The sequence below is a fragment of the Balaenoptera borealis genome (assembly GCF_965194805.1).
Source record: "Balaenoptera borealis genome assembly, chromosome: 20".
In the NCBI taxonomy this organism is placed as follows: domain Eukaryota; kingdom Metazoa; phylum Chordata; class Mammalia; order Artiodactyla; family Balaenopteridae; genus Balaenoptera; species Balaenoptera borealis.
In genome coordinates, this window is record NC_138879.1 from 58,944,000 (window position 1) to 58,969,952 (window position 25,953).

The 25,953-nt window shown below is 37.4% G+C and overlaps 1 protein-coding gene and 1 pseudogene across 23 annotated transcripts in view; one reads left to right on the top strand and one right to left on the bottom strand.

Moving 5' to 3' along the window:
* Positions 1-25,953, top strand: part of NCOR1 (nuclear receptor corepressor 1) — a gene marked incomplete at its 3' end in the record, with an annotated part of 145,681 nt that overhangs the window by 18,035 nt on the left and 101,693 nt on the right. For 21 of the 22 annotated variants that reach the window (XM_082374037.1, XM_082374041.1, XM_082374043.1 and 18 more), the window contains exons 2-5: positions 3,385-3,562; positions 11,240-11,373; positions 18,783-18,975; positions 23,679-23,861. In XM_082374037.1, coding sequence (XP_082230163.1) covers positions 3,455-3,562; positions 11,240-11,373; positions 18,783-18,975; positions 23,679-23,861 — 618 coding nt within the window. In that variant the 5' untranslated portion in view covers positions 3,385-3,454. Of the gene's footprint in view, positions 1-3,384; positions 3,563-5,478; positions 5,685-11,239; positions 11,374-18,782; positions 18,976-23,678; positions 23,862-25,953 lie in introns of those variants that run through there. The other variant, XM_082374029.1, reaches the window with a different exon arrangement.
* Positions 11,383-18,776, bottom strand: LOC309619183 (glycine cleavage system H protein, mitochondrial pseudogene; annotated as a pseudogene). The gene has a single exon. The product of its transcript is annotated as a glycine cleavage system H protein, mitochondrial pseudogene (transcript).

Sequence of the window (25,953 nt, forward strand, 5' to 3'; positions counted from 1 at the left end):
GATGTCTTCGCTTATAAGATACTGTTATTTACCTCTAAGATTAAAGGAAAAGTACTACTCATGAAACCATAAAATGCTAGTGATTGTGGGATGGATATTGACTCCAGAGTTTTAAAGATATGAACATGTGGGTATTAGATTCATGGACTATGGAATATGTCAACTTGGACTGCAGCACAATTGTTTTTAAATCTTGTGGTTGCATTGTATAGTTTTTTTGCTTGTTTGATTTTGGCTAGGTAATTTTTTTAAAAAGCTTTATTGTGATATAATTTATGTACCTTAAAATTCATCCATTTAAATTGTACAATTCAGTGGTTTTTAATATATTAGAGATATGTACAGATACCACTACAGTCAATTTTAGAACATTTTCATCACCTCAAAAAGAAACCCCAATACAATGGAATATTATTCAGCCTTAAAAAGGAAGGGAATTTTGATACATGCTAACACATGGATAAACCTTGAAGACTTCTGCTAAGTGAAATAAACCAGTCACAAAAGGACTGGTGACTCATATGATTCCACCTATATGAGGTCCTTAGAGCAGTCAAGTCCATAGAGACAGAAAGTAGAATGGTGGTTCCAGAGGCTGGGGGAGGAGATGGAGAGTTAGTGTTTACTGGGTGTAGAGGTTCTTTTGGGGAAGATGAAAATGCTCTGAAGATGGATGGCGTGATAGTTGCACAACAATGTAAATGTACGTAATGCTACAGAAATGTACACTTAAAAATGGCTAAAATGGTGAATTTTATGTTATGTATATTTTATGACAGTGAACAACAAAAGAAACCCCATACACTTTAGCCATCACCTACTGTGCCTCTACCCCACCCCACCATCCCTACGCACCCACTAATCTACTTTCTGTCGCTATAGATTTGGCTGTTCTGGACTTTCATATGAAAGGAATCATCAGTCACTATGATTGGCTTCTTTTACTTAGCATATGTTTCAGAGCTTGTCTAAGCTGTAGCGTATATCAGTGCTTTGTTCTTTTTGTGGCAGAATAATATTCCCTTGTATGAATATACCTGATTTTATCTATCTATTCCTCCGTTGATGGACATGACACTTGGATTGTTCAAGGTTTGTATAGTTATTTTGGGACTTAACTTGAGATCTAATGATTCTAAGATGTAAAAACCTACTCCACCTGTATTAAGCAAAGAGGACTTACTGTGAGACTATGTAGGCAGTTTAACAGGTATCCAAGGAGAAAGAAAGAAATACAGTGCCTTCTCGTGGGGACTGATTCAAGGAGTGTGAGCCTAGGCAGTTCCCAGTGTGTCTTGGGGGGCCTTTGAGGTCTCTGGGCTCCACTTCTCTCTGCATCCTGTTCTGGTCTGTGTCTGGACTGGCGTCCTCTGCTCCCCTGTAACTTCTCTGGCGCATGCTCTGGCTCACCTTGACTCCTACTCTGGCCACTTCGCAATAGCTGATGTTCTCAGTTCAGATTCCTGGAGGGGGATCTGATTGGTACAACCTGGGTCCAGTAGAGTAGTTCACTTGACATAAACATCATGTGAAAGCCACACCTTAACAGGGCCAGAGTTTCTAGAAGGAGTGCAGGGACCTGGTGTGACCTGCCTCTGTAGGGCACTAATGCTAGTCAATCTAAAGATGACCTGATTCTCTAGGCCAGTGGTCATCAAACCTTTTGGACTCAAGACTCCTTTTATACTCTTAAAAATTATTTGGGACTCCAAAGAGCTTTTGCTTATGTGGGTTATATATGTTGATATTTACCATATTAGATATTAAAATGGGAAAATTTAAAAGATATTTATTTAAAATAATATAAACCCAAGTCTTAACGTAAATAACATTTTAATAAGTATTTTCCAAAATATAACAAAAAATTTGATGAGGATAGTGGCATTGTTTTACATTTTTTCAGACCCCTTCCGTATCTGAAAAGAAGGTAGCTTGTTTCTCATTTCTGCTTCTGCATTCAATCTTGCAATATGTTTTTTTTTAATATATATAAATTTGTTTTATTTATTTATTTTTGGCTGCTTTGGTTCTTCGTTGCTGTGCGCGGCTTTCTCTAGTTGCGGCGAGCGGGAGCCACTCTTCGGTGTGGTGCGCGGGCTTCTCATTGCGGTGGCTTCTATTGTTGAGGAGCATGGGCTTTAGGTGCGTGGGCTCAGTAGTTGAGGCTCGCGGCTCAGTAGTTGTGGCTCTCGAGCTCTAGAGCGCAGGCTAGTAGTTGTGGCTCATGGGCTTAGTTGCTCTGCGGCATGTGGGATCTTCCCGGGCCAGGGTTTGAACTTGTGTCCCCTGCATTGGCAGGCAGACTCCCAACCACTGCGCCACCAGGGAAGCCCCAGTGTGTTGTTTTGATGGAAGTTTATGAAGAAAAGCTAACCTCATGTAGCCATGTATTTAGAAAAGGGAGGGGGTATTTTAATAGCCTTTTAACGTAATTGTGGATTTTCTTTGATATCACACCCAAACCAGACAAATGGTAAATTTTTAAAGGTTAGTTACTGTGTAGAATCTGAAACCATATTAGTAAACCTTTCATATTCTGTCACATTAAACATTTATTGGTTTGTCTTGCGCCTATTTATTGAACTGTGGTAAAATGTTTTGTACTTTAAATAAATACTTCATTCACGCCTTATTTTGTAATTCTGTATTGGTCATTTGGAAAATATTGATTCATTGAGTTACGCAGATCTTCAGATTTCATTATGTAATATCAAAAACTCACCCTTGTTAATACCACCACCAGTCTTGCCAGAAAAGTCTTTAAATGTGGGGAAGCCGTCAGGCTCATGGTGGCAGATGGAAGTTTGCCAAAATCCTCATTTTCAAAAAAAATTTGGCAGTTTTTCTTGAAGTGATAGGCTCACTTTGTTCTTCCTTGAAAGCTTTTCTATCCCTAATGCCTTCTTAGGCTGTCATTTTGGGGCAGAATTATTTAATAAAGACAATGTTTCCTCTGCAGAAATGCTTACCTTATAAATACTCTTGAATCCTTTTAACAATTGACTTTTTCACAACCCCCAAATTTACAGCCATAGATTTTTGTTTTTGTAATATGTAATATTTGTGTTTCAGATATTTACTGAAAGAAGGATGTTTACTGAGCAGTTGCTATGTGCTGGCTCCTGAGCTAAGAGTTTATGTGGTTCACTTTATGTAGCTACTGGTATTATTTGTGATATCTTAAAGAAACTTTTTTAAGTATAGAGGAAAGGACCCATTGATGTTTTTAAAGCCCCAGTAACTTTTATTATATTAAGTAAGTAACATGAGAGAAAGCTTTTACTGATAATAGTGGTTTTGTTTACGTAGCTATAGTTGTGTTATTAGAAGCACACCTGGTGCTTTTAGTACTTACCAATTCTTTTCTTTCCCCATCCTGTTTAGGTGATTTCCTAGAAGCATGATTGTTTGTTGCACTTGATCTCACAACCTGGTGAGGACTTCTTTACTGATAATGTCAAGTTCAGGTTATCCCCCCAACCAAGGAGCGTTCAGCACAGAGCAAAGTCGTTATCCTCCCCACTCTGTTCAGTACACCTTTCCCAGCACCCGCCACCAGCAGGTAAGGAACAGCTATTACGCACGTTGCATATGTATTTTGTGTTTTTCTTTACTTTTCCCATTTAATACATTTGTTGGTCAGAAACCAAATACAATTATATGTATATAATTGTTATATATATATTTTTAATGGCAAGAACCATTCTCGAAGGTGGGGGACCAAAGGTTAGGGATTAATTATCTTCTTATTGTGGCTTTATGCCAGATTTCAGGAGGTGAACATGTCTCTGCTTCTGATTGTAGGAGTTGTTGATGGATAGAGAAGAATCAATTGCCTAGAGTTTCTAAGTTAAGACATCTGTTTATGTGCCAAGTTCTGGTTGAGTATTAAGCTGGCCGGATGACTTGGCCACTCTTGAGTGAGAGCCAGGTCCTGTGCTAAGGTTTTCTATATGTGTGTTTACTCTATGTAGCTACTGGTATTATTTATGATATATTAAAGAACCTCTGCCTTCTTGAGAGATTTGATGGTAGGAAGATGAGTTTGCGTGATTGTTTTACCTTGTGAAAAATAAAATAGGTGAAATAATCAGCTTAGAGTGTGCCAGGGACGGATGTGTAAGAGGTTTGAAGAAAAGAGAAGGGAAGGAATGAAATGGTCATTTCGGAGAACAAGAAAGCACACTTACCAGCAAATATAGTTGAGTACTACTGGATACTACCAAGGACTCCTTTAAAGCATGGTCATGATTACTAAGTGAGAAGGGACATCCTTACCTTGTTTCTGTTTAGGGAAACATTCAGTCTTTCACTATTAAGTATAATATTAGTCACATGTTTTTTGTAGATGTCCTTTTTTCGTTGAAGAAGTCACTTTCTACTGCTAGATTGAGGATTCTTACATGGTTAGGTGTTGAGTTTTGGTTGTGTGTCCTTCCTGCCCCAGTGCTATTCCTCTGATTACTAATTTCCTAGATTATTGTTGCTGCTGCTGTCTTTTTTTTTTTTTTTTAAATCGACTTTGGGATTTAGTTTATATATAATAAAATTTTATTATATGTGTACATTTTGACAAGATTCATACAGTCATAAAACCACCACCAAAATGAAGAAAGAAAAAATTTCTATCACCCCGGAAAGTTCCCTTGTGCCCCGTCCAGGTCAGGCCTCCTCCCCCACTTCCCACAAACCTCAACTCCCAGGAAACTGTGGTCTGCTTTCTGTCATAACAGATTACCTTTGTCTTGAGTTTCACATGAACTCTTTTGTCAGTGGCTTCTTTTCTGTCCCATAATACTTTTGAGGTTTATCCATGTTCTGGCGCATCTTGGTAATTAATTTTTTTTTATTGCTGGGTATGGATATACCATAATTTGTTTATCCAGTCACTTATTCCAGTTTTTGGTTATTACAAATTGTTTAGGAAATCTGTATCTATGTTTTAGCTGTATCTACTAGATTACATAAAGAAGCTTTGCCTTCTTTTTTTACGGTATCCTTGGGAGATATGTTTTTAATCTTATCAAGTGCATTTTATTAATTTTTGTCTTTAATATTTCTTGCTTTTTGTGTCATATTTGAGAAGTTTTTTGCCAAACTCAAGGTCACTAAGATTTTCTTCTATGTTTTCTTCTTAGAGGCTTTAAAACTTTAGGTTGTTACATTTAAGTCTGTGATCTATTTTGAATTACATTTTGTTTATGGTGTGAAGTAAGGGTTGAAGCCTTTGTTTTGCATGTGGGTATTCAGTTCTAGAAATCATTTGTTGAAAAGATTATCCTTTCCTCACTGAATTGCTTTGGCGCTTTCTTTGAAAATCAGTTGATCATATATATGTGAGTATATTTCTGTTCTCTCTACACTGATATGTTTCGTTTTTCTTTATCTTGCATCTATGATTTTTCTGTGTAAAGAAACATTTAATCTTTTAATAAAGCACTGCACACTGTCTTGATTATTACCGCTTTATAATACCCTGAAATTAAGTAGTGTGATTCTTTCCTGAATTGTTGTTTTGGATATTGTAGAGCCTTCGCATTTTAGAATCAACTTGTCAATGTCTACAAAAAAGCTTGCTGGGATTTTGACTGAGACTGTATTGAATCTAGAGATTAATTTGGGAGAGAATTGACGACTTTGAATGTTCTGGTCCATGAACATGGTATATCTCTCCATTTATGCAGGTCTGCATTAATTTTTCTTAGTAATGTTTGGTAGTTTTCAGTGTACAGGTAATGTACATCTTTTGTCACATTTATTCTTAAATATGTAATATTTTTAATGTGATTGTTACTGGTACTTATTTTTGAATTTCAGTTTTCAGTTCATTGCTGCTATGTATATTTATCTTCTATCCTGCAAACTTACTTGCTACCTCTACTTGCTTTTTTATGGATTTCGTAGGATTTTCTATGTAGATGATCCTGTAACCTGAGAATAAAGACAGCTTTGCTTCTCCCTTTCCAAACTAGATGTCTGCTCTGTTTCTTCCTTATTGCACTGGCTAGAATACCTAGTACAGTATTGAATAGAAGGGGTGAGAGTGAAATCCTTGCCTGGTTTCTGATCTTAAGAGGAAAGCATTCAGCCTTTCACCATTAGGAAGGTTATTAGCTTGGGAAGTGTTTCCTCCCCCTGTATTTTCTTGAAGAGTCATTGTAGGATTGGTATTGTTTTCTTCCTTAGATACTTGATAGAATCTAAGCCATTTGGGCCTAGAATTTTCTTTGTGGGAAGAACTTAACTGATAAATTATTAACTCAATTTCTTTAACAGTTATAATTCAGATTCTTTACTTTTTCTTGAGTCAGTTTGGGTATTTTGTTGTTCAAGATACTAAATTTATTGCCGTGATTTGTCATACTATTCCCTTATTGTTTCAGTGTCTTTTAGATCTGTTGTGATGCCATTCCTTGTGTTAATAATAAGTGTTTTCTTTTTCCTTTTTTTTCTTTATTAGTCTAGATAGAGGTTTATCAGTTTAGTAGATTCTTTTCCTTGAAGAACTAGCTTTAGTTTCATCCATTTTTTACTTTTTTCTGTATTTTAACTGATTTCTGTCCATATTATTTTCTCCCTTCTATTATATAATTGCCCACATATATGTGATTTCTGACTCCTTTCACTTCTTTGTATATATTCAGGTTTCCTTTTGCTACATTTTCTTCCTGCCTGAAGAGCATCATTTCTCCTAGTGCAGGTCTTTTGGCAGTGAACTTGCTCAGCTTTTATTTACCTGAAAAAGTTTACTTCAACTTGAGTTTTGAAGAATGCTTTCACTGGATATAGAATTCTAGGATGACAGTTATTTTCTTACAGCATTTTAAGAGATGTAATTCGTAGTACTCTGACCTGTTTGGTTTCTGACCAGAAGTCTTTGCTCATTCTTATCTTTGTTTATTTAAATATATCTTTTTCTCCCTCTGGTTACTTTTAAGATTTCTCTCTTTATCACTGGTTTTCAGCAATTTGATTATGATGTGCCTTTGTTGTGCTTTTTGAATGTATATGTTACTGTCTTTAGCATTCACTGAGCTTCCTGCCTCTGTGTATTTGTCATTTTCATAAAATTTGGGCAGTATTCAGCCATTATTTCTTCAGGTATATTTTCTGTCTCCTCTACTCCTAGTTTCCTTCTGAGACACCAGTTACTCCTGTATTATTTTATCCTACAGGTTACTGGACCTGTGGTCTCCCCCCCCCACCCGTTTTTTTATCCATTTGCTTCATTTTGCTATGGTTTCATGTTCAGTGATCTTTTCTTCTGCAGTTTCCAATCTACTGTTAATTTCATCCTGTGAAATTATAATTGCAGGCATTGGATATTTAATTTTTGATTAGAATATGAACATGGCTGGATTTTGTTGTATTCCTTTAAAGAAAGTTGGATTCCTTCTGGTAGGTAGTGAAGTTACTTTTGAGTTTTATTTTTAAACACTCTTAAGGCAAGTTTAGAATAGTCTTTATTCTAGGTCTAATTTATCCTCCAATTCTGAACTTGCCTCTTCTGGGCTATCTACTGAATATCTTGTGTATCCAGTGAGATTTCTTATCTCTGGCTGGAGGAAATTTGAATGAGGTCTGGCCCTGTGTGAGCTCTGGGAATTGTTTGTTTTATCATTCCTTCTAACAGTTCTTTCTTCAGAAGTTGTTCTTAGCTCAGCCTTTAAAGACTGGGCTATGCTCTCCCTATGCATTACAGATTGGAATTCAGCCAAACACTTAAGGGAACACAAATTCATATTTCAGGAAATATTTCTCTGTGTAACTCCCTCCTCTCTGGAAGTCTCCAGAAATTCTCTCTGGCTTTCCCAAACTAGTATGGTTGCTTCTTCAATGAATAACATTCTGGGGCACTGTTTGGATGCAGTTTGGAAATCACCTCCAGGCAGAAAGCCTGGATCATGCTAGGACTCCCCCATTTGTGTCACTTTTCTCAGAGGTCAAGTCCTGTGCAGCCTGTTGTCCAGTGTCTGAAAGGAATTCCTACACTTTGTCCAGTTTTTTTTTTGCTGTTTACTATGGGAATGTAGTTTGGACAGCGTTACTTGCTCATAGCTGGAAGCAGAAGTGCACTATTGTTTCTTTTATTTCGCTTCTTACTCTTCATTGTGTACTCTTCACTGCATCCTTTAGGAATTCTTTGAGAGATGCTGTTACTGGTGAATTTTCTGAGTTCCTGAATTCTGAAAAGTTTGTAGTCCTAAAACTTGAACTGTGATTTGGTTACTGAATTTGTAGGTTCAAATTTGTTTTCCTCTGAACTTGGAATATGTATTTGTGTTTCGTTCTGTTCAGTGTTGCTGATGAGAAGTCTGCTTTTATTATGATCCTTCTTACTTTGTAGGAAACCAATTTTTTATTTCTTATGACTAGTAGTAGAGTTTTCTCTGCATCTTTTGTTTTCTAAGATTTTGATATGTCCAGTGTGGATTAATTTTTTAAATCTGCTCAACTTTTCTCTTAGGCCCTTTTATATCTGAGGACTATGTCTTTTTCAACTTCTGAGAAATTCTATTCTATTATTCTTAGAATATTGCCTTTCACCTGTGGATATTGAATGTTGGAACCTTTTACTGTAGCTGCCATTTCTAACTTCTGTAATTTCTGTATCTTTGTGCTCTACTGTGTTATGAGAGAATTCCTCAGTTCTGTCTTTGCTTGCACTTGCCCTTCACCTCTGTCTGTTCTACTGTTGTTTAATTTCAGTGATCAACTTTTTAATTTCTTTAATTGCTATTTGGTTCTTTTTGAGGATATTTTTAATACTTTTGTGTCCTTTTTCACTTTCACTTAATCTTGTCTGTTTCTTTGGATGTAAATTCTTTATTTTTTGAGTTTTGATGTACTTTTTAAAAAAAATGATTTTGTCTTTTCTTCAATGTTTTTTCTTGTTTATGTTTTCAACTTTGTACCTGATATATTTTCATAGACTGTGTATGAGATAATCTTTTTACTGTTATTTGCTTCTAATGAAAGGTTCTGGACCTCCTGTCCTACTCCATGTTTCAGTCTGGCCAACTGTACTTTATCTGTTTATGATTTTCTAAACTTTTGTTGATATATAATTCATATAACATAAAATTCACCATTTTTAAGTGTATAATATAGTGGTTTTTCATATATTCACTATGCTGGGCTACCATTACCATTATTTAATTCTAGAACTTTTCCATCACCCAAAATGGAACCCCATACATAATAGTAGTCAGCCGCAATTCCTGTCATCCCTCCATCCCCGACAACCACTAATCTACCTTCTGTCTCTTGATTTGCATCTTGTAGACATTTCATGTAAATGGAATCATATGTGGCTTTTGAATCTTTTTGTTAACTTAGCATTATGTTTTCTAGGTTCAACTATTTTGTAGCATGTATTAGTACTTCATTTTTTTAAATGGCCGAATACTGTTCCATTGTACAGATATATCATGTTGTTTATGTATGAGTCAGTGGACATTTGGATTCTGTCTTCTTTTTGGCTATTGTGAATAATGCTGCTTTGACAGTTTGTGTTCAAATTCTTGTGTGTGGACATATGCTTTTAGTTAGTTTGTCTATATACCTAGGAGTGGAATTCCAGGGTTATTTGGTAATTCTGTGTTTATCTGTTTGTGATTGTTAGTATCTTTTCAAAAGAAGCTTTGACCTTTTCAACAAAAAGTCAACAAAAGAAAAGTAGAAAAACAAACATAAAACACCCACCTAGAATGATGGAAAAACTATTACTCTTTTTTTTTTTTTATAGCTACTTTATTTATTTATTTATTTATTTTTCGCTGTGTTGGGTCTTCGGTTCGTGCGAGGGCTTTCTCTAGTTATGGCAAGTGGGGGCCACTCTTCATCGCGGTGCGGGGACCGCTCCTCATCGCGGTGCGCGGGCCTTTCACTATCGCGGCCCCTCCCGTTGGGGGGCACAGGCTCCAGACGCGCAGGCTCAGTAGTTGTGGCTCACGGGCCCAGCTGCTCCGTGGCATGTGGGATCTTCCCAGACCAGGGCTCGAACCCGTGTCCCCTGCATTAGCAGGCAGATTCTCAACCACTGCGCCACCAGGGAAGCCCAAAACTATTACTCTTAACTAGCATGTTGATTCTCTGGACTTCTGTTTCTTCATTTGTAAATATATGTGGATTTAACTAGATGGCTTCTGTGTCCCTTCCAGCTTATCCATTTTAAATTTAAGATAGGAATGCTTTTTAGGATTTCATATTGAACACAAGGGTTTGAGACCTTATTACGTGAATAATATAGATTAGGAGTTATTGTGATATGTTATTAGAACAATAAACCAAATATAGGTTGAGACTTCCCTGGTAGCACAGTGGTTAAGAATGTGCCTATTGGGCTTCCCTGGTGGTGCAGTGGTTAAGAATCCGCCTGCCAATGCAGGGGACACGGGTTCGAGCCCTGGCCCGGGACGATCCCACATGCTGCGTAGTAACTAAGCCCATGTGCCACGACTACTGAGCCTGCGCTCTAGAGCCTCCGTGACACAACTACTGAAGCCCACGAGGCTAGAGCCCGTGCTCTGCAACAAGAGAAGCCACTGCAATGAGAAGCCCGTGCACCACAATGAAGAGTAGCCCCCACTTGCCGCAACTAGAGAAAGCCCGCACGCAGCAACAAAGACCCAATGCAGCCAAAAATAAATAAATAAAATAAATAAATTTATTTAAAAAAAAAAGAATCCGCCTGCCACTGCAGGTTCGAGCCCTGGTCTGGGAAGATCCTACATGCTGCAGAGCAGCTAAGCTTGTACTCCACAACTACTGAGCCTGCGCTCTAGAGCCCATGAGCCACAACTACTGAGCCCGCGTGCTGCAACTAATGAGGCCCGCGTGAGCCTAGAGCCCATGCTTTGCAACAAGAGAAGCCACCGCAGTGAGAAGCCCCTGCACCACAACCAAGAGTAGCCCCCGCTCGCCGGAACTAGAGAAAGCCCACGTGCAGCAATGAAGACCCAATGCCCCCATAAATAAATAAGTCAATTTTTAAAAATTAAAAAATATATATAGGTTGAACAGGAAATCTCATTTTGAATTCTTTTGAATGATATATAGTTAATGTTGATTGTTTTAGGTTATGTGAAAGAGTTAAATCAGTGAAGGATTGAAATCATTGCTGCTTCTTTCCATACTTAGTGGACCATAACTGCCTTTGTTCATTTGTCCTTGGTTTGGTTTCATGATGCTTTTCACTTCTTGGTTAATAATTAATTTATGATTATTTTACCACTAGGAGTTTGCAGTCCCTGATTATCGTTCTTCTCATCTCGAAGTCAGTCAGGCCTCCCAGCTCTTGCAGCAACAGCAGCAGCAGCAGCTTCGCAGACGACCTTCCCTGCTTTCAGAGTTTCACCCAGGTTCTGACAGGTAACAGGCTTTCTTTTACGTTTCCATCCAGGACTGAACTTGTGTCATTTATTTTATTACTTTAATTTTGTTATATTTAACTTGTAATCTTATTAACCAAGCTGTGACTGGTCATTTACAGTTTATATTTTGAGCTCTTTTATATTTGTTTACCATTTGGAGTAGTTGTCATAATAGTTAACAAACTCTTAAAAACTTGTTTCCAGAGTTCGGAGTTAATGCTGTGTAGTGGGCAGTCAGGTAGACCTAGGTTTGAATCCTGGTCAGCTGTTGTGGACTTTGTAGCATTGTGTAAACAGGTGTTCTCAATTCAGGCTGCATATTAGGACCACCTGGGGAGATTTAAAAGCTTGATTCCCAAGTCCCATCCCAGAATAATTAAATGAGTCTCTGGGAGTGGGCCCAGGTCATTCTCATTTGCAGACAGGGTTGCCATCAGTGATTTAGACTTCTCAGACCTTAGTTTTCTACCTGTAAAAATGAGGATAATAATAGCATTGTCTGCAAAGGATAAGTATGTGGTCAGGTAATGTTGGCCCCGTCCATGGGAGGTACTCATTTTCTCCAGGGTCCTTACCATTTCTGCGGTCTTTTACTCCATTCTCACTCTTAATCTAAAGGATTTTGAAGTATAATAACTACCTTTATTAAATCACCTTTCTTGAGTCCTTGTTTTAGCAGTTTTGTAAGGAACCTGATTTCCTATTTTAAAAATATGATTATTGTTTAGGTTTTAAGATGATAAAAGGTTTAAAATTATTCTGCCATGTTTAAAATCATTGTAAAATGCATTTCTTGGTGAAGGTTGTGGAGAGAATTCAGATCACTCTCCTCTATTATCTAGCAAATATACAAAGATGGTTTTTTTTTAAAAAGGGCTAAAAATGCACCCTGCATAAAAAAGGAAAGGATACAGCCACTGCCATAAACTTGGAAAAGTGGCATTCAAGGAAGGAATGAGAAGAATATTGCACAACTTGGCCTCCTGGTTCCTACTTTTACTCTCAAAGAAGCAGTGTTGAAGAAAGAAAGAAGGTTAGTGTAGTCGTAGGATTTCTCATGATTGCTCCCTAATTTGGGAAGACATGAGTGGGGGTGATGATGTGGTGAACGGTTGGCTTAGGAATCCCCATTATGCCATCCTGCAGGAAGGATAGTTACAGTGTGCCACTTTCCAAAGTGCTGAGCCAAAGCCCTCAGGACTGGTTTACCTGTGTGGCTGGTGGAGCGGACCAGGATCCTTAGCAAAGGCTGTCACAGCCCCATCCGAGTTTTCCCCTGATTTGCCCCACTTTTCTGTTTCCTCAGGCTATATACTTCCAGAAAAGTATTTAGAAAGCCATATCCAGTCCTCCATCTGTAGACAAACACATTCCAGGCAAAGTGGGGATGAGCAAGGAAAACGCCCACACACCATTCCACACCAAAGAGGGAGTCTGGGTAGGGTTTCTCATAGTATGCCTGAGCAGGAGGGTAAGGGATGCCATGAACAGGGAAAACATATTCCTGGAAAGGAAGATTAAAGCAATACAGTGTTTCAAAAACAAAGACCCGTGTGTGTAAAGAAGATGAAAAACAAAGAACATGCCCCGTGAGTGCTGTGCACTGTAGAATGTAAAATTAATAATGAAGTATTCAAAAGCAAAATAAGGCAAACATATCAGATAAAATGAAAGATTGGACATTCCTGTGCCCCCAAGACCACCATTTTAAATTCAATGTATAAAGTGAGAAGGAACAAGGAATAAAATAGATGTGGCTGAAAGTCAGTCCTTTGTCTTGGAAGAAAGGTCTAGAAATGATCAGAGTGGATACAGAAGAAAAGGACAGAGATTAAAGCAATTAGAAAGAAGTGGATAAATATGGAGGGCAAATTAAAATCATCCAACATGTCATAAGAACATGTGTTTCTGAGGTGGAGAACCTGGTAAAGGAAAGGAAATAATATTCATAACTTAAAAAAAAAACCACTTTTTTCCCCTTTAAAGTGAAGGAAGAACTCAATAGGTTGATAGGACATACCTTGCTCCAAGAAAAATTTGCACAGAATGATCAATACCGAGACAGGTCCTGGTTATTATTAAAGTTTAAGGCTAAGTAAAAGAATCAGGAATCCAGGAAGCAAAACACAAGTCCTTGATATGGGGAAAAGAATCTGACAGAAGATATTAATAGTAGAGCAATAGCTACAAAGTTCTGAGAAAAAGAAATTGAGATCCAAGAATATTTATATCAGACACGTTTAAAAGTAACAAGCAGACGTTTTCAGACATGAAAGCACTGAGCATCTAAAGCTTCTTGAAGAATTTCTACGTGATGGAATCCAGTCAAACAAAGAATGGAAGCCGTGGTAAAAGGACTACAGTAGCCATAAACCCATTCAAGTGGAAAGTCCATATGAGACATCTCGATGAATTATGGTTCTTTAACGGAATGTCAGTACCAAATCTTGACAAAGTAAAAATAAGTACCCCAAATCAGAGGTACGATAAGTAGTGGGAGAATATTTAAAGGTATGCATTTGAAAAGTGTGTGTGGAGACTTCCCTGGTGGTGTAGTGGTTAAGAATCTGCCTGTCAATGCAGGGGACACGGGTTCAAGCCCTGGTCTGGGAAGATCCCACATGCTCAGGAGCAGCTAAGCCCGTACTCCACAACTGCTGAGCCTGTGCTCTAGAGCCCATGAGCCACAACTGCTGAGCCCACATGTCACAACTACTTAAGCCTGCACGCCTAGAGCCCACGCTCTGCAACAGGAGAAGCCACCGCAACAAAGAGTAGCCCCTGCTCGTCGCAACTAGAGAAAGACTGCGCGCGGCAACTAAGACTCAATGCAGCCAAAAATAAATAAATAAATAAATAATTTATCTTTAAAAAAAGAAAACTGTGCCTGGAGTGATTTGATGACTTCTAAAATGGAAATATATTAGGTTAAAAAAATTAAAATCATAATTTTAATTAATGCTCTTCATAATTATTTTCCTAACCCTTTAGCAAGAATTTTTTAGGAACTGATTTCTTACGCTAAAGGAGTGTTGACCTGGAATATAGCAGTTCCTTCATTTCATTTCATTTTTTTTCTCGTATACATATCTGTATAAAAATAAACCAAATATTCTGTATTTAAAAAACATGGTGATTCTTCTGTTTTATTTTTGCCTGTATATCCATACATCCATATATAAAAATGATGTTTGGGAATGATATTCACCACTAATTATAGTTGTTTCTATGTGGTGGGATTTGGGGTGATTTGCTGTTTAGTTCTGTTATATATTCCAGGAAATTTTTTGTTAGCAAATGTTTATCATTTTATAAACACAGCACTCATAAAATGTAAGAGTCATTTCTGTGTGAATGTCATTCATCATGTTTTATAGATTTCATTGGAAAAATTAGTCCAAATAGCATTTTAGAGTATTTGGATATTTAGATAGCAGATACAGAACAACTGAGGTAGTTTCAGATATTATAAAAGATTCACTGAGGGCTTCCCTGGTGGCGCAGTGGTTGAGAATCTGCCTGCCAATGCAGGGGACACGGGTTCGAGCCCTGGTCTGGGAAGATCCCACGTGCTGTGGAGCACCTGGGCCCGTGAGCCACAATTACTGAGCCTGCGCGTCTGGAGCCTGTGCTCTGCAACAAGAGAGGCCGCGATAGTGAGAGGCCCGCACACCGCGATGAAGAGTGGCCCCCGCTTGCCACAACTAGAGAAAGCCCTCGCACAGAAACGAAGACCCAACACAGCCATAAATAAATAAATAAACAAATACTTAAAAAAAAAAAAAAAGATTCACTGAAACTCAGATAATTGGTTTTCCCTTGAGCAACAAGAGGCCAAATCATATTTATACATTTTTAAATTTAAGTGAAATTAATTTTGTTTCAGACAACAGCCTTCCTTAGGTGGGAATAAATAAAATAAATTGATGTAATTCTAGATGGTCTTTGTGGGCCACTATTTTGAATAGCTATGAAGTTTATGACATATTTCCCCTAAATGAGGGTTATCTTTTTTTTTTTAAGAAGTTGAATATTTTATTATTAAACTGTTTCTTATTTTCCTGCAAGGCTGTTGCTTCATTGTATAAAAATAGCACCAGCAAACACAGTGTACTGCAAAATTAAGATAGTAATGTTCTTCATTGGACACTATACAACTAACAAACTTTTCTCCACTGCCATTTATTTCCAGTGGCAAGTTCATTGAGTATTTTGACCCAAATCCAGGGATGGCTGTAAGCAAGTTACAATATTATATAAGGTTAAGATAACAATGTTATCCTTGAATTAGATAATTTTTTTTTTAAAGGAACATAGTTTATTTATTTTTTATTTTTATTTTTGGCTGTGTTGGGTCCTCATTTCTGTGCGAGGGCTCTCTCCAGTTGCGGCAAGCGGGGGCCACTCTTAATCGCGGTGCGCGGGCCTCCCACCATCGCGGCCTCTCTTGTTGCGGAGCACAGGCTCCAGACGCGCAGGCTCAGTAATTGTGGCTCACGGGCCTAGTTGCTCCGCGGCACGTGGGATACCCCCAGACCAGGGCTCGAACCCGTGTCCCCTGCACTGGCAGGCAGACTCTCAACCACTGCGCCACCAGGGAAGCCCCAGATAATTTTTATAACTAGTTTTACCACAGATAATTTCAGGAATTCTGAATATTATAACTGAATATTACATATTCTATTCATTATAACTAAAAATCACAGCGTGTTGTGAAAAAGATGCATAGTGTTTATCTGAAATCATTAGGAAGTTAAGGGGTATTTTCTTCAGGCAACACTGTTGTGAGTAGTTTCTTTTGCTAAAAGTTGCTTTTTAAAAATCTATCCACCACTAATTTAAGACAACTATGCTAGATTAAGTTGTTTCAAACTACTTTATTTAGGGGTTCCATTTTCACTCCTCAATAGATTTTATGTATTTCTCATATGCTTCTTCACTCATTAGTTCATCTAGTTCTGAAGGGTTACTGAGGGTCATCTTGATCAGCCAACCATCTTCATAACAAGATTTGTTGAGAAGTCCTGGATTTTCTGCTAGAGCTTCATTAATTTCAGCTACTTCTGATAGAGGAGAATAGAGTTCACTAGCAGCTTTCACACTTTCCAGAGCACCGAATTCCTCTTGTTTGTTCAATTTTCTCCCAGCTTCAGGCAGACTACAGTAAACAACATCTCCCAAAGCTTCCTGTGCAAAATTGCTGATTCCCACTGTTCCAACACCGTTTTCTGTTGTTACCCATTCATGTTTGAGTTTACGACCCGACAGCAGAGCGGGTCCGGTGCGCGGCGCCCGCCCGCAGTCCCCAGGGCCGCGGCGGGCAGGGCGCGTTGGGCGCAGAGATGGCGCGCAGGCTGCAAACCGTGGCCCGCACGCTCCGCACCACTCGCAGCGCCATGTTCGCAGGGGTGCAGAGGGTCTCCGTGCAGCATCTAGAGCGCCCCCGGCCGGCGGGGAGAGGGGTTATCTTTTTTAAAAAATTAAAATGATTAGGTACATTTGAATAAAAAATTCATTTGATAAACTTGTTTTAAAGCTATTTAAAGATGATACTAAGAGCTGATGAAAGTCAGTAAAATGTAGGGAATTTTAAGTCTAAAAGGCTACAGAGATATTTTAGTATGAAAATCTGTTTTTTTGGTTTTTTTTGTTTGTTTGTTTTGGAAATACCACATTTTATTTTTCTATTCATCAGTTGATAGCTGTTTTCAAGCACAAAATTTTCTGTGGCTATCTATATATTCCTTTTTCTTGGTCATATACCTAGGAGTAGGATTGCTGATTACATGGTAGTTTTTTTGTTTGCCATTTGGGAAACTGCCAGACTGTTTACAAAGTGGCCACACGATCATACGGTATTAGTTTTTTTTTTTTTTAATTATTATTTTTTAAAAATAAATTTATTTATTTTTGGCTGCGTTGGGTCTTCGTTGCTGCGTACAGGCTTTCTCTAGTTACGGTGCGCGGGCTTCTCATTGTGGTGGCTTCTCTTGTTGCGGAGCATGGGCTCTAGGCACTCGGGCTTCAGTACTTGTAGCATGCAGGCTCAGCAGTTGTGGCTCGCGGGCTCTAGAGCGCAGGCTCAGTAGTTGTGGCGCACGGGCTTAGTTGCTCTGTGGCATGTGGGATCTTCCTGGACCAGGGCTTGAACCCTTGTCCCCTGCATTGGCAGGCGGGTTCTTAACCACTGCGCCACCACGGAAGTCCTGGAATTGTTTTTTTAATTTCATGTCCAGATTGTTCATTGCCAGTGTATAGAAATAAAACTGATTTTTGCATGTTGATTTTTTTTTTTACCCTGTAACTTTGCTCTGTTCATTTATTAGCTCTAACATTTTTTTTGTGGATTCTTTTGAGTTTTCTACATATGAGATTGTGTCATCTGCAAATAGAAATACTTCTTCTTTTTCAATTTGGATGCCTTTTCTCTCTTTTCTTGCCTAATATTCTGATAAGAACTCCCAATACTATATTGAAAAGAAGTGGCAAAAACAAGCATCCTTGTCTTACTCTTGAAGCTTCCTACTCCAGTATTTTTTGTGACATCATTGTGAATTTTAAGGAGACAATGGGATCTTAGGTCTTGAATGAGATTTCAAATTTTTGAAGTATAATAAAATTGTAGACCTCAGGGTTTATTTTATCATCTATCCTAAAAACGAAACCCCATGATTAACTTTTCAATTAAAAGTTGTTTTGTGAGACATTCGTTTAAAGCTTGGCCATAGGTAAGATGTTGCTTCTGTAAATACTTCGGTAGAAAATGAAAAGTCAAATTAACAAACACCCATACATAGTACTCTATACAGTATATCATGTAGAGAAATTAAAAACAGATTCCTGACCTTCAGGATACTTAGGTACTTGGGGAAACTAGACAAAATACATGTTTTAGGAGTCAGAATTATGTATTCAAAGTACTGTTGCATTCCCACTCAAGAGACTTGTTTTTAAGTCTTAATAATACTTCACAACTCAAGTCATTTATCTTTCCATGTGGCAGTTGCTGGGAAATTTGTTATTATTATTTTTTTTTCTGCTTGCTTTTATTATTGGTTGAAAACGGTGGCTCTTCTAGTCTAGATTATATTCAGTTATTATGGCATAGGTTTAAAAATACTTTATGGATATTTTTCAGCAACTTCAGATTTTCTGCAAGTTGAAATCTTCTGTTACATCTTTCACTACTTTATCACCTCTACTCCCACCTCCCCTGAAGAAACTTTTCCTATCAGAATTTAAGTTTAATAGTACTTTATAGTGAGGTATATATTCTCCTGGGGTGAGGGAATTCACTTGAAAGTGAGCATAACTTTTCTTTTATTTCAAAGTTCAACCAGGGATGTTAGCAGGAAGTTGTGCATCACTTAAACATTTTCAAGTGATTATTTTCTTTGTATGTATTAGGCCTCAAGAAAGGAGAACTGGATATGAGCAGTTTCACCCAGGCCCTTCCCCGGTGGATCATGATTCACTGGAATCCAAGCGCCCACGTCTGGAGCAGGTTTCTGATTCCCATTTCCAGCGGGTCAGCGCTGCGGTCTTACCTTTAGTGCACACGCTGCCAGAAGGGTTGAGGTCTTCTGCAGATGCTAAGAAGGTAAATATTTGTTCTCTTACCCTGTGGAGTTGTCGGTCTGAAATGTTTGTTTAGCCATATTCAGGCACAGCGCCTAAAAGAAAGTCCAGTTATGCCAGTCTCTAAAGGTTAGTGCTATGGGAAAGTAAAAATTTTGTTAAACAAAACTAAAAACCACAGACTTAATACTCCAGACTTTTAAAGTCAGTACTTTTAACTTTTTGGTAAATGAAAACAATCCGAGGACTGCTGTAAAGAAAAACTGCTGTTGAATGACATTCAACTGCTGTTAAATCTCAAGCATTTTGTATCGGCTTGTTGGGCTGTAAAATGTGGTCAGACTCAAGACTACCACAGTTCTGTTAAATTTAAATTAAATTTTAAATAAAACCCTTAAATTCAGTTGCAGTTTATTCACTTACTGCATAGGAGAAGACATGTTTTAGGTAAGGTTTAATTGTGCTTATAATTTTTAAAGAAAGTTTCTTTTTCTAATTTATGTAAAAAATATGTTCTTGCAAATACAGAGGAAAAAAGTTATCTATAATTCTCTGTCTTAGAGGTAACTGTTAACTTTTAATATGTAGCTATATCTCGTGACATTTCAAACAATGTGTATTGTGGATTTATGAGAAGGTTCTATTAAGATCAAACCTCTTTTTCTCTTATGTTTATTGTTATTTGCCTTTCTTTTGTGAAATGCATCTTCCTGTATTATGCCCTTATTTTGTTGCTGAGTTTATCATATTTAACTGTCTATTTTGCTTGTCATTAAATCTTCAGATTAGGAAGTACCTGGCACTTAGTAGGTACTGAATAAATATTTGTTTTAGAAAGAATAAACTAATTCTTTAAAACACTTTTAACAATAAAGTGTTAACCCCTTTACTATCATATGTTCATATCTCTTACCCCTGCCTTTTTGTTATCAGATATCTTTCCCATAAAGTTTATTTGCCTTTATGGCTAATGGCCCTGTCCACCCTGATATCAGATAAATAAATACACATTTTCTTTGAGTTTTTATGCAGTGAGAAATTATTTAAAAGATAGTGAATATGTTTGCAATTTATTTTCAAATAGATCAACTGGAAAAAAAAAAGGTAGGTGTGTGCATGTGTATAGAGACAAAGCAAATACAGCAAAATGTTACAGCTAGTGAATCTAGATGAAGATATTGAGTGTCCATTATACTAGTCTTTCAACTCTTATGTAAATTTGAAAATATTCAAAATAATAAGTTGGGTGGGGAAAACTCTTTGTGATAAGCTAGAAATGAACTAAGCTTCTAGGAATATTGAGACCTGCTTCACTATGTGAAGTATCTGTATTATAGTCTATGGGTTTATAAGAAATGTTTGAAACATTTAAAAAAGAAGGAAAGAAAGAAAGAAATACAGTGAATAAAGGTCTTCTTCCAAAGCTGAATAAATGACCACAAAGGTAATTTATAGCTATAGATTTTTTTGGCAGAAAGAGATCTTAAAACTTCATCCATTTAAATGATGTGTTATGTTGGATCAGAGTACAGCTGATTTCCATTTTATAGTAGAGAAGGCAGATGTTAAGAAAAATTAAGTGACCTAGGTCGAGCCTCCTGAGTTGGAATGAGAACCCATGACCTCTGACCCCTAGTCCTGCTCTTTTCCCACCTCCCTAAGTTGTAAATCGTGACTTTCCTTTTTTTAGAAGTAGGGATTTTGAAAGAATTAGCATCTGTTAGTTTTTTTCTTTTTTTTTAATGTTGTTAAGCCCAGGTATATCATTTATAGAAAGATTAAATTAGATAAGTTTGAAGGAAAAAGTTACAGTCTCACCAGTTAGAAATTGTTGTTAATTGTGCATATTTTAATGTGTTCGCTTTGTATATTGTATATAACTTTATTTTTGCTTAAATACATACTTTTTGTGTCGTTAAGTTTACAATTTTATTTTTAGTCATATTCCATATATGGATATAAAGTAATTTATTTAATTGCCACACATGTAGGTTACCTGTTTGCTCATTAGAACAATGACATATTTTCTTTAGGTTGATTTTTGTGTTTGTTTTTTTTTGTGGCTGCGCTGTGCGGCTTGCGGGATCTTAGTTCCCTGACCAGGGATCGAGCCCTCACCCTGGGCAGTGAAAGTGCGGAGTCCTAATCGCTGGACCACCAGGGAAGTCCCTAGGTTGATTTTTTTGGTATACAGTCTTGTTTATTTCCCTAAGGTAAATTCCTGTTAGTGTAAGTAATTAGAGACCAGAGTTGGCATATTTTAAGGTTTTCATGGGTGTGTCCAGATTGCCCTGCAAAGGAGGAGAACCAGTTCTTGTCCCTGATAGCATGGTATGAGGGCTCCCAGGTCTTGTGTGCCCTTACTGATACCACATATTTACTGTTTTTTAAAAAGTCATTGTTTGATAAATTTTTAACTTGCATTTATTTGCTTGTTAGTAAAATTTGACATTTTTTCATTTGTTTATTTTTCCTGTTTTATGAATTGCTTTTTCATGTCTATTGCTCATTTTTCTGTTGGTGTGTTTTTTATTTTATATTGAGTTGTTAGAGTTCACATTTTGCAAATGATTTTTTCCATTTGCCTTTTAAATTTTTTATTTCAATTTTGATGAAGAGAAAATTGTTTTTTATTTTGATTCATCAGTCTTTTTTTTTTTTTTAAATGTCTTTTGCTGTTGGCTTTCCTGAGCTCAAGATAATGTGAATGCCTTTTTTTGTTTGTTTGAGGCTTCTTGTGATTTGCTAATAAATCTCATATAAATGTTTGCTATTATTTGGCTTTCATTGTGATATAAGATGTGAGGTAGGAATCTTAGCTTCTTCCCTCAAATTACTATCAGAATGTTCCAGTACAAAATTATAAACTCCTTGAAGGCGAGCATCATGCCTGTTTTGTTCACCACTCTACCTAGTGCCTGTCATATAATAGGCACTCAAGGAATTTGTTTTTTGTTAAATATTTAACTAGAGAAGAAGTCAGTGGAAAATACTGATTTGTAATAGTAGTTCTTAGGGCACGGATCAGATCACCTGAGGAGCATTTTCAAAATCTGCTGAATCGAAATATAATCTGTTTTGCTGTTACACGTGTTATGTAACACAAATTAGCTCATATGCATATGTAAGAGAATGATATGAATATAACATGGAAGTCCTAAAGATTCGTGAATGATTGTTCCCTGCACATGAATGTTTTCAGGCTCTCAGGATCAAGCTGCCTCATAATTAAGAAATAGCCTTTGAGATAGATGAAGACCTTAAAAAGATTTGAAAAGTCTGCATTTAGTTTTCATTTAGTGCAGGTAGTAGCTGGCTTAGTTAATTCATGAACTGCTCTGCTTTTCAATGTTAAGCTAACTAATGAAGATTGGAATGTTGAAAAGAAACTGCAAAGACATTTTCTCCTGTACTTTTTTGTTTTTAAAGGTTGATAAAAATCTTTATACCCCAAATCTGATTTTTATTTTGATGAAACATACTATTTTCTACTGGAAGCAAATGACCTCAAGGATTAACAAAGGAAGCGTAAACTATAGGGTTTATGGCTACCAAAGAATTGACTGTAGTCTAAATGCAAATGATATTGGAGCTTTAACGATATTATTACTTCTGTTAGGATCGCTGTTGTTTTTGCTAATGCTCTGCTTGCAAAGTTTAAGTAATAACCATAATCCTATTTTCCCCAGAAGTCTTATATTTAACTATACTATTACAGAATATCAGACTTTTCAGGAATATACATGTTATGTTTTAGTTGAAGTCTCTGTTCCAATGTGTTTTGGAACAACTATCCAGGTATAATTAAGTGCATTCTTGGTTAGAACTACTGATTTCTCACAGTTAATTAATCTTATTTAATACATTGAGGGCTCTATAGTCCTAGGAACTATGCTCATTCTAGGCTTCTTATACCCTAAAGAAAACTAGTACCTTAACCTAAAATTTATGTGCTCTACAGTGTTGCTTATATCTTCACTTTAGACTGGAGATTAGTAGGCTGTATGTGTGTGTGTGCATGCGTGCATGTGTGTGTTGACGGGGCGATAGGTTTTGGGTGGAGGGGCCTTCAATCTGTTGTAGTCCCCTGCTGGTTTGGAGCTGGAGTGGGATGATATATTAGGCTGAAGAGATGTTATGTGCGATATAGGGTGGGCAGGCTTAGTTGCCCTTTATGAAGGTAGGCCTGGGTGACTGTAGCAACAAAACTTCTAGATCATTTCTTGGACTTCTGTACCTCACTGTTGGCCCTTGGAAAGTCTGAAAACTTTTTGATAGGAACAGCCATATCATAGCTGTTACGTTGGGTGGGCACACAGGGCATGCATGTTCAGACCTTTTGGAGTGCCATTACGAGGAAATGGCTGAGGAATTGGTATCTTCCTTTGCCGTGATTGCGTTATTATTTCTGCAGAAATTAGAAGTCTCAGTATCGTTGTACTAAAGGCTGGTTAGCCACTTAGCCACCTCATTCTGGATAGCTTTTAGGATCTTCCAAATTGTGAATGATATGTCTAAACTATAAACAGCAGTGGTGTGGGTTTGTGTGTGTGTGAGAGAGAGAAAGGGAGGGAGGGAGAAAATTGCTACCGTAGGACTGCCATCTACAGAGAGCATACATTGCTCTGCTAAGCTTTAAAATTCACTTTTTTCAGTTAAGAGGATCTTGCAGCTGACATTGGCTGTTAGTGAGAAATCATTTGTTCTTGATTTTCTTCCTTAAAGGATCCAGCATTTGGAGTCAAACATGAAGCTCCTTCCTCTCCAATCTCTGGGCAACCATGTGGAGATGATCAAAATGCTTCACCTTCAAAGCTTTCAAAGGAAGAGTTAATACAGAGTATGGATCGTGTAGATCGAGAAATTGCAAAAGTAGAACAGCAGATCCTTAAACTGAAAAAGAAACAAGTAAGTGTTTGATTTTACTGCTTAATACATTCTCAGAATGTATGTTTGTCTCACTAAACAAGAGAATGTTGAACTTTCCATATTTTTAACTTTACATAAAGGAAATCATGCCTTGTATGTTCTGTGACTTGCTTATTTTTGTTGTTAGTTTCCTTAGTTTCATCCATTCATTTTCTTGTGGTATTGTCTGGTTTTATGATTCCAGATAGCAAAACTTATTTGTCTGTTCCATGTTGGCTCTTACTGGATGTGTTGTTTCTAGTTTCTTGCTATTCCACACATGGTGCTATGTTTTTGGTTCACGTGTAGACAGATTTTCTAGGACGTGTGCCCAGGAATGGCGTTCCGTGGCCTGATCGTGTGCATGTGTTCGCATGTGCTAGATGAGACCACATCTGCTGCGATGGCAGCGCCACTTATACTCCCACTGGCAGTGTGTTCACGTTCCAGTTTGTGCGTGTTCTTGCCTTCACGTGGATGTGAACTGGTTTTGATTTGCACTTCTCTGGTGAGGAATGAGACAGAGCTTGTTTTCATTTGTTTATGGGTTGTGTGCCTTATGTGGGTGGTTACTTTGTCATTTTCTTATGTTTAGTGTTTCCTGAAGCCTCTTGTCAGGTATGTGTATAGCACGTGTCTCCTAATTTGTGGCTCGTCATTTCAATTTTTGGGGGGGTGGGGGGGAGGATTTTTTTTTTTTGAAATTAAGAAAGTGTACAGTTAAAGTGTACACTTTAGTGTACACTTTTAAAGTGTACAGTTCAGTGGCTTTAATGTATTCATAAAATTGTGCAACTGTCATCATTATATATTTCCAGAACATTTTTATCACTTCAGAAAGGAACCACATATCTTTTAGCAGCTACTCTATTTCCCTCTCCCCCCCAGCCCCTGGCAACTATAAACCTCTTCTCTCTATATATGGATTTGCCTATTCTGGACATTTCAGATAAATATAGAATCATAATATTTGACATTTTGACTCCTTTTATTTAGCATGTTTTCAAGAGTCATCCATGCTGTATCTTGTATCAGCACAAAATTCCCATTGCATGGATATACTATGTTTTGTTTATCCGTTCATTAGTTGATGGCATTTAGGTTGTGTTCACTTTGGGATGTTATGAATAGTGCTGCTAGGACACACTAGTTTTTGTGTGGACATGTTTTTTTGGTTCTCTTGGATATATACTAGAAGTAGAATTGGCAGGGTCACATGACAAATCTCTGTTTAAAGTTTTGAGGAACTGCCAAACTGTTTTCCAAAGTGGCTGTGTCATTTTAAATTCCCACCAGCAGTGTATGAGGGAGGGTTTCACCTTCTCTACTTCCTTGTCAACATTTGTTGTTGGTTTTTTTTAAAATAGCTATCCTAGTAAATGTGAAGTGGTATCTCATTGTGGTTTTGATTTTCATTTTCTTAGTAACCAATGATGAACATCTCTTTATGTGCTTGTTGGCCATTTGCATATTTTCTTTAGAGAAATGTTCATTCAGATCCTTTGCCCATTTCTTTTTTAGCTGGGTTGTCTTTTTATTGTTGAGTTGTAAGAGTTCTTTATATATTCTACATACTCAGATGTATGATTTGCAAATATTTTCTCTCATTCTGTGGGTTGTCTTTTTACTTTCCTGATAGTATTCGTTGATGTACAAAACCGTTATTTCCTCTATTTGATTCATTCAAATATTTATTGAGCATCTAGGGAGATACAAAAGTGATTAAAACATGGTCAAAGAGGTAAATCAAATGAATAAGTAATAGAAGGCAAGGTATAAGATTCACTGAATCACAGCAGTCAAAGGAAAGTGCTGTAGGAAATCAAGAGTGAGATTGCTTCTAGCCTGGAGAGGGGTGTGGGTGGCTGGAAAGTCAGGAACGGGGATTGAGATTAAAATAGAAGACTTCGTCTGGATTGCTAATGAGACTCAGTTTGAACTCTCCTTTGTATTCGTCTTTCCTTTTCCTCTCTCCCTGTCTTAATTTACCAGGACTGTTCATTGTGCTTTTTCCTAGACTTGCCTGCATTTTTACTTTAATGTCTTCTACCGAACTAGGTCCTTTTGGTGTTTTAGGAGGTTTTTTTTCTTT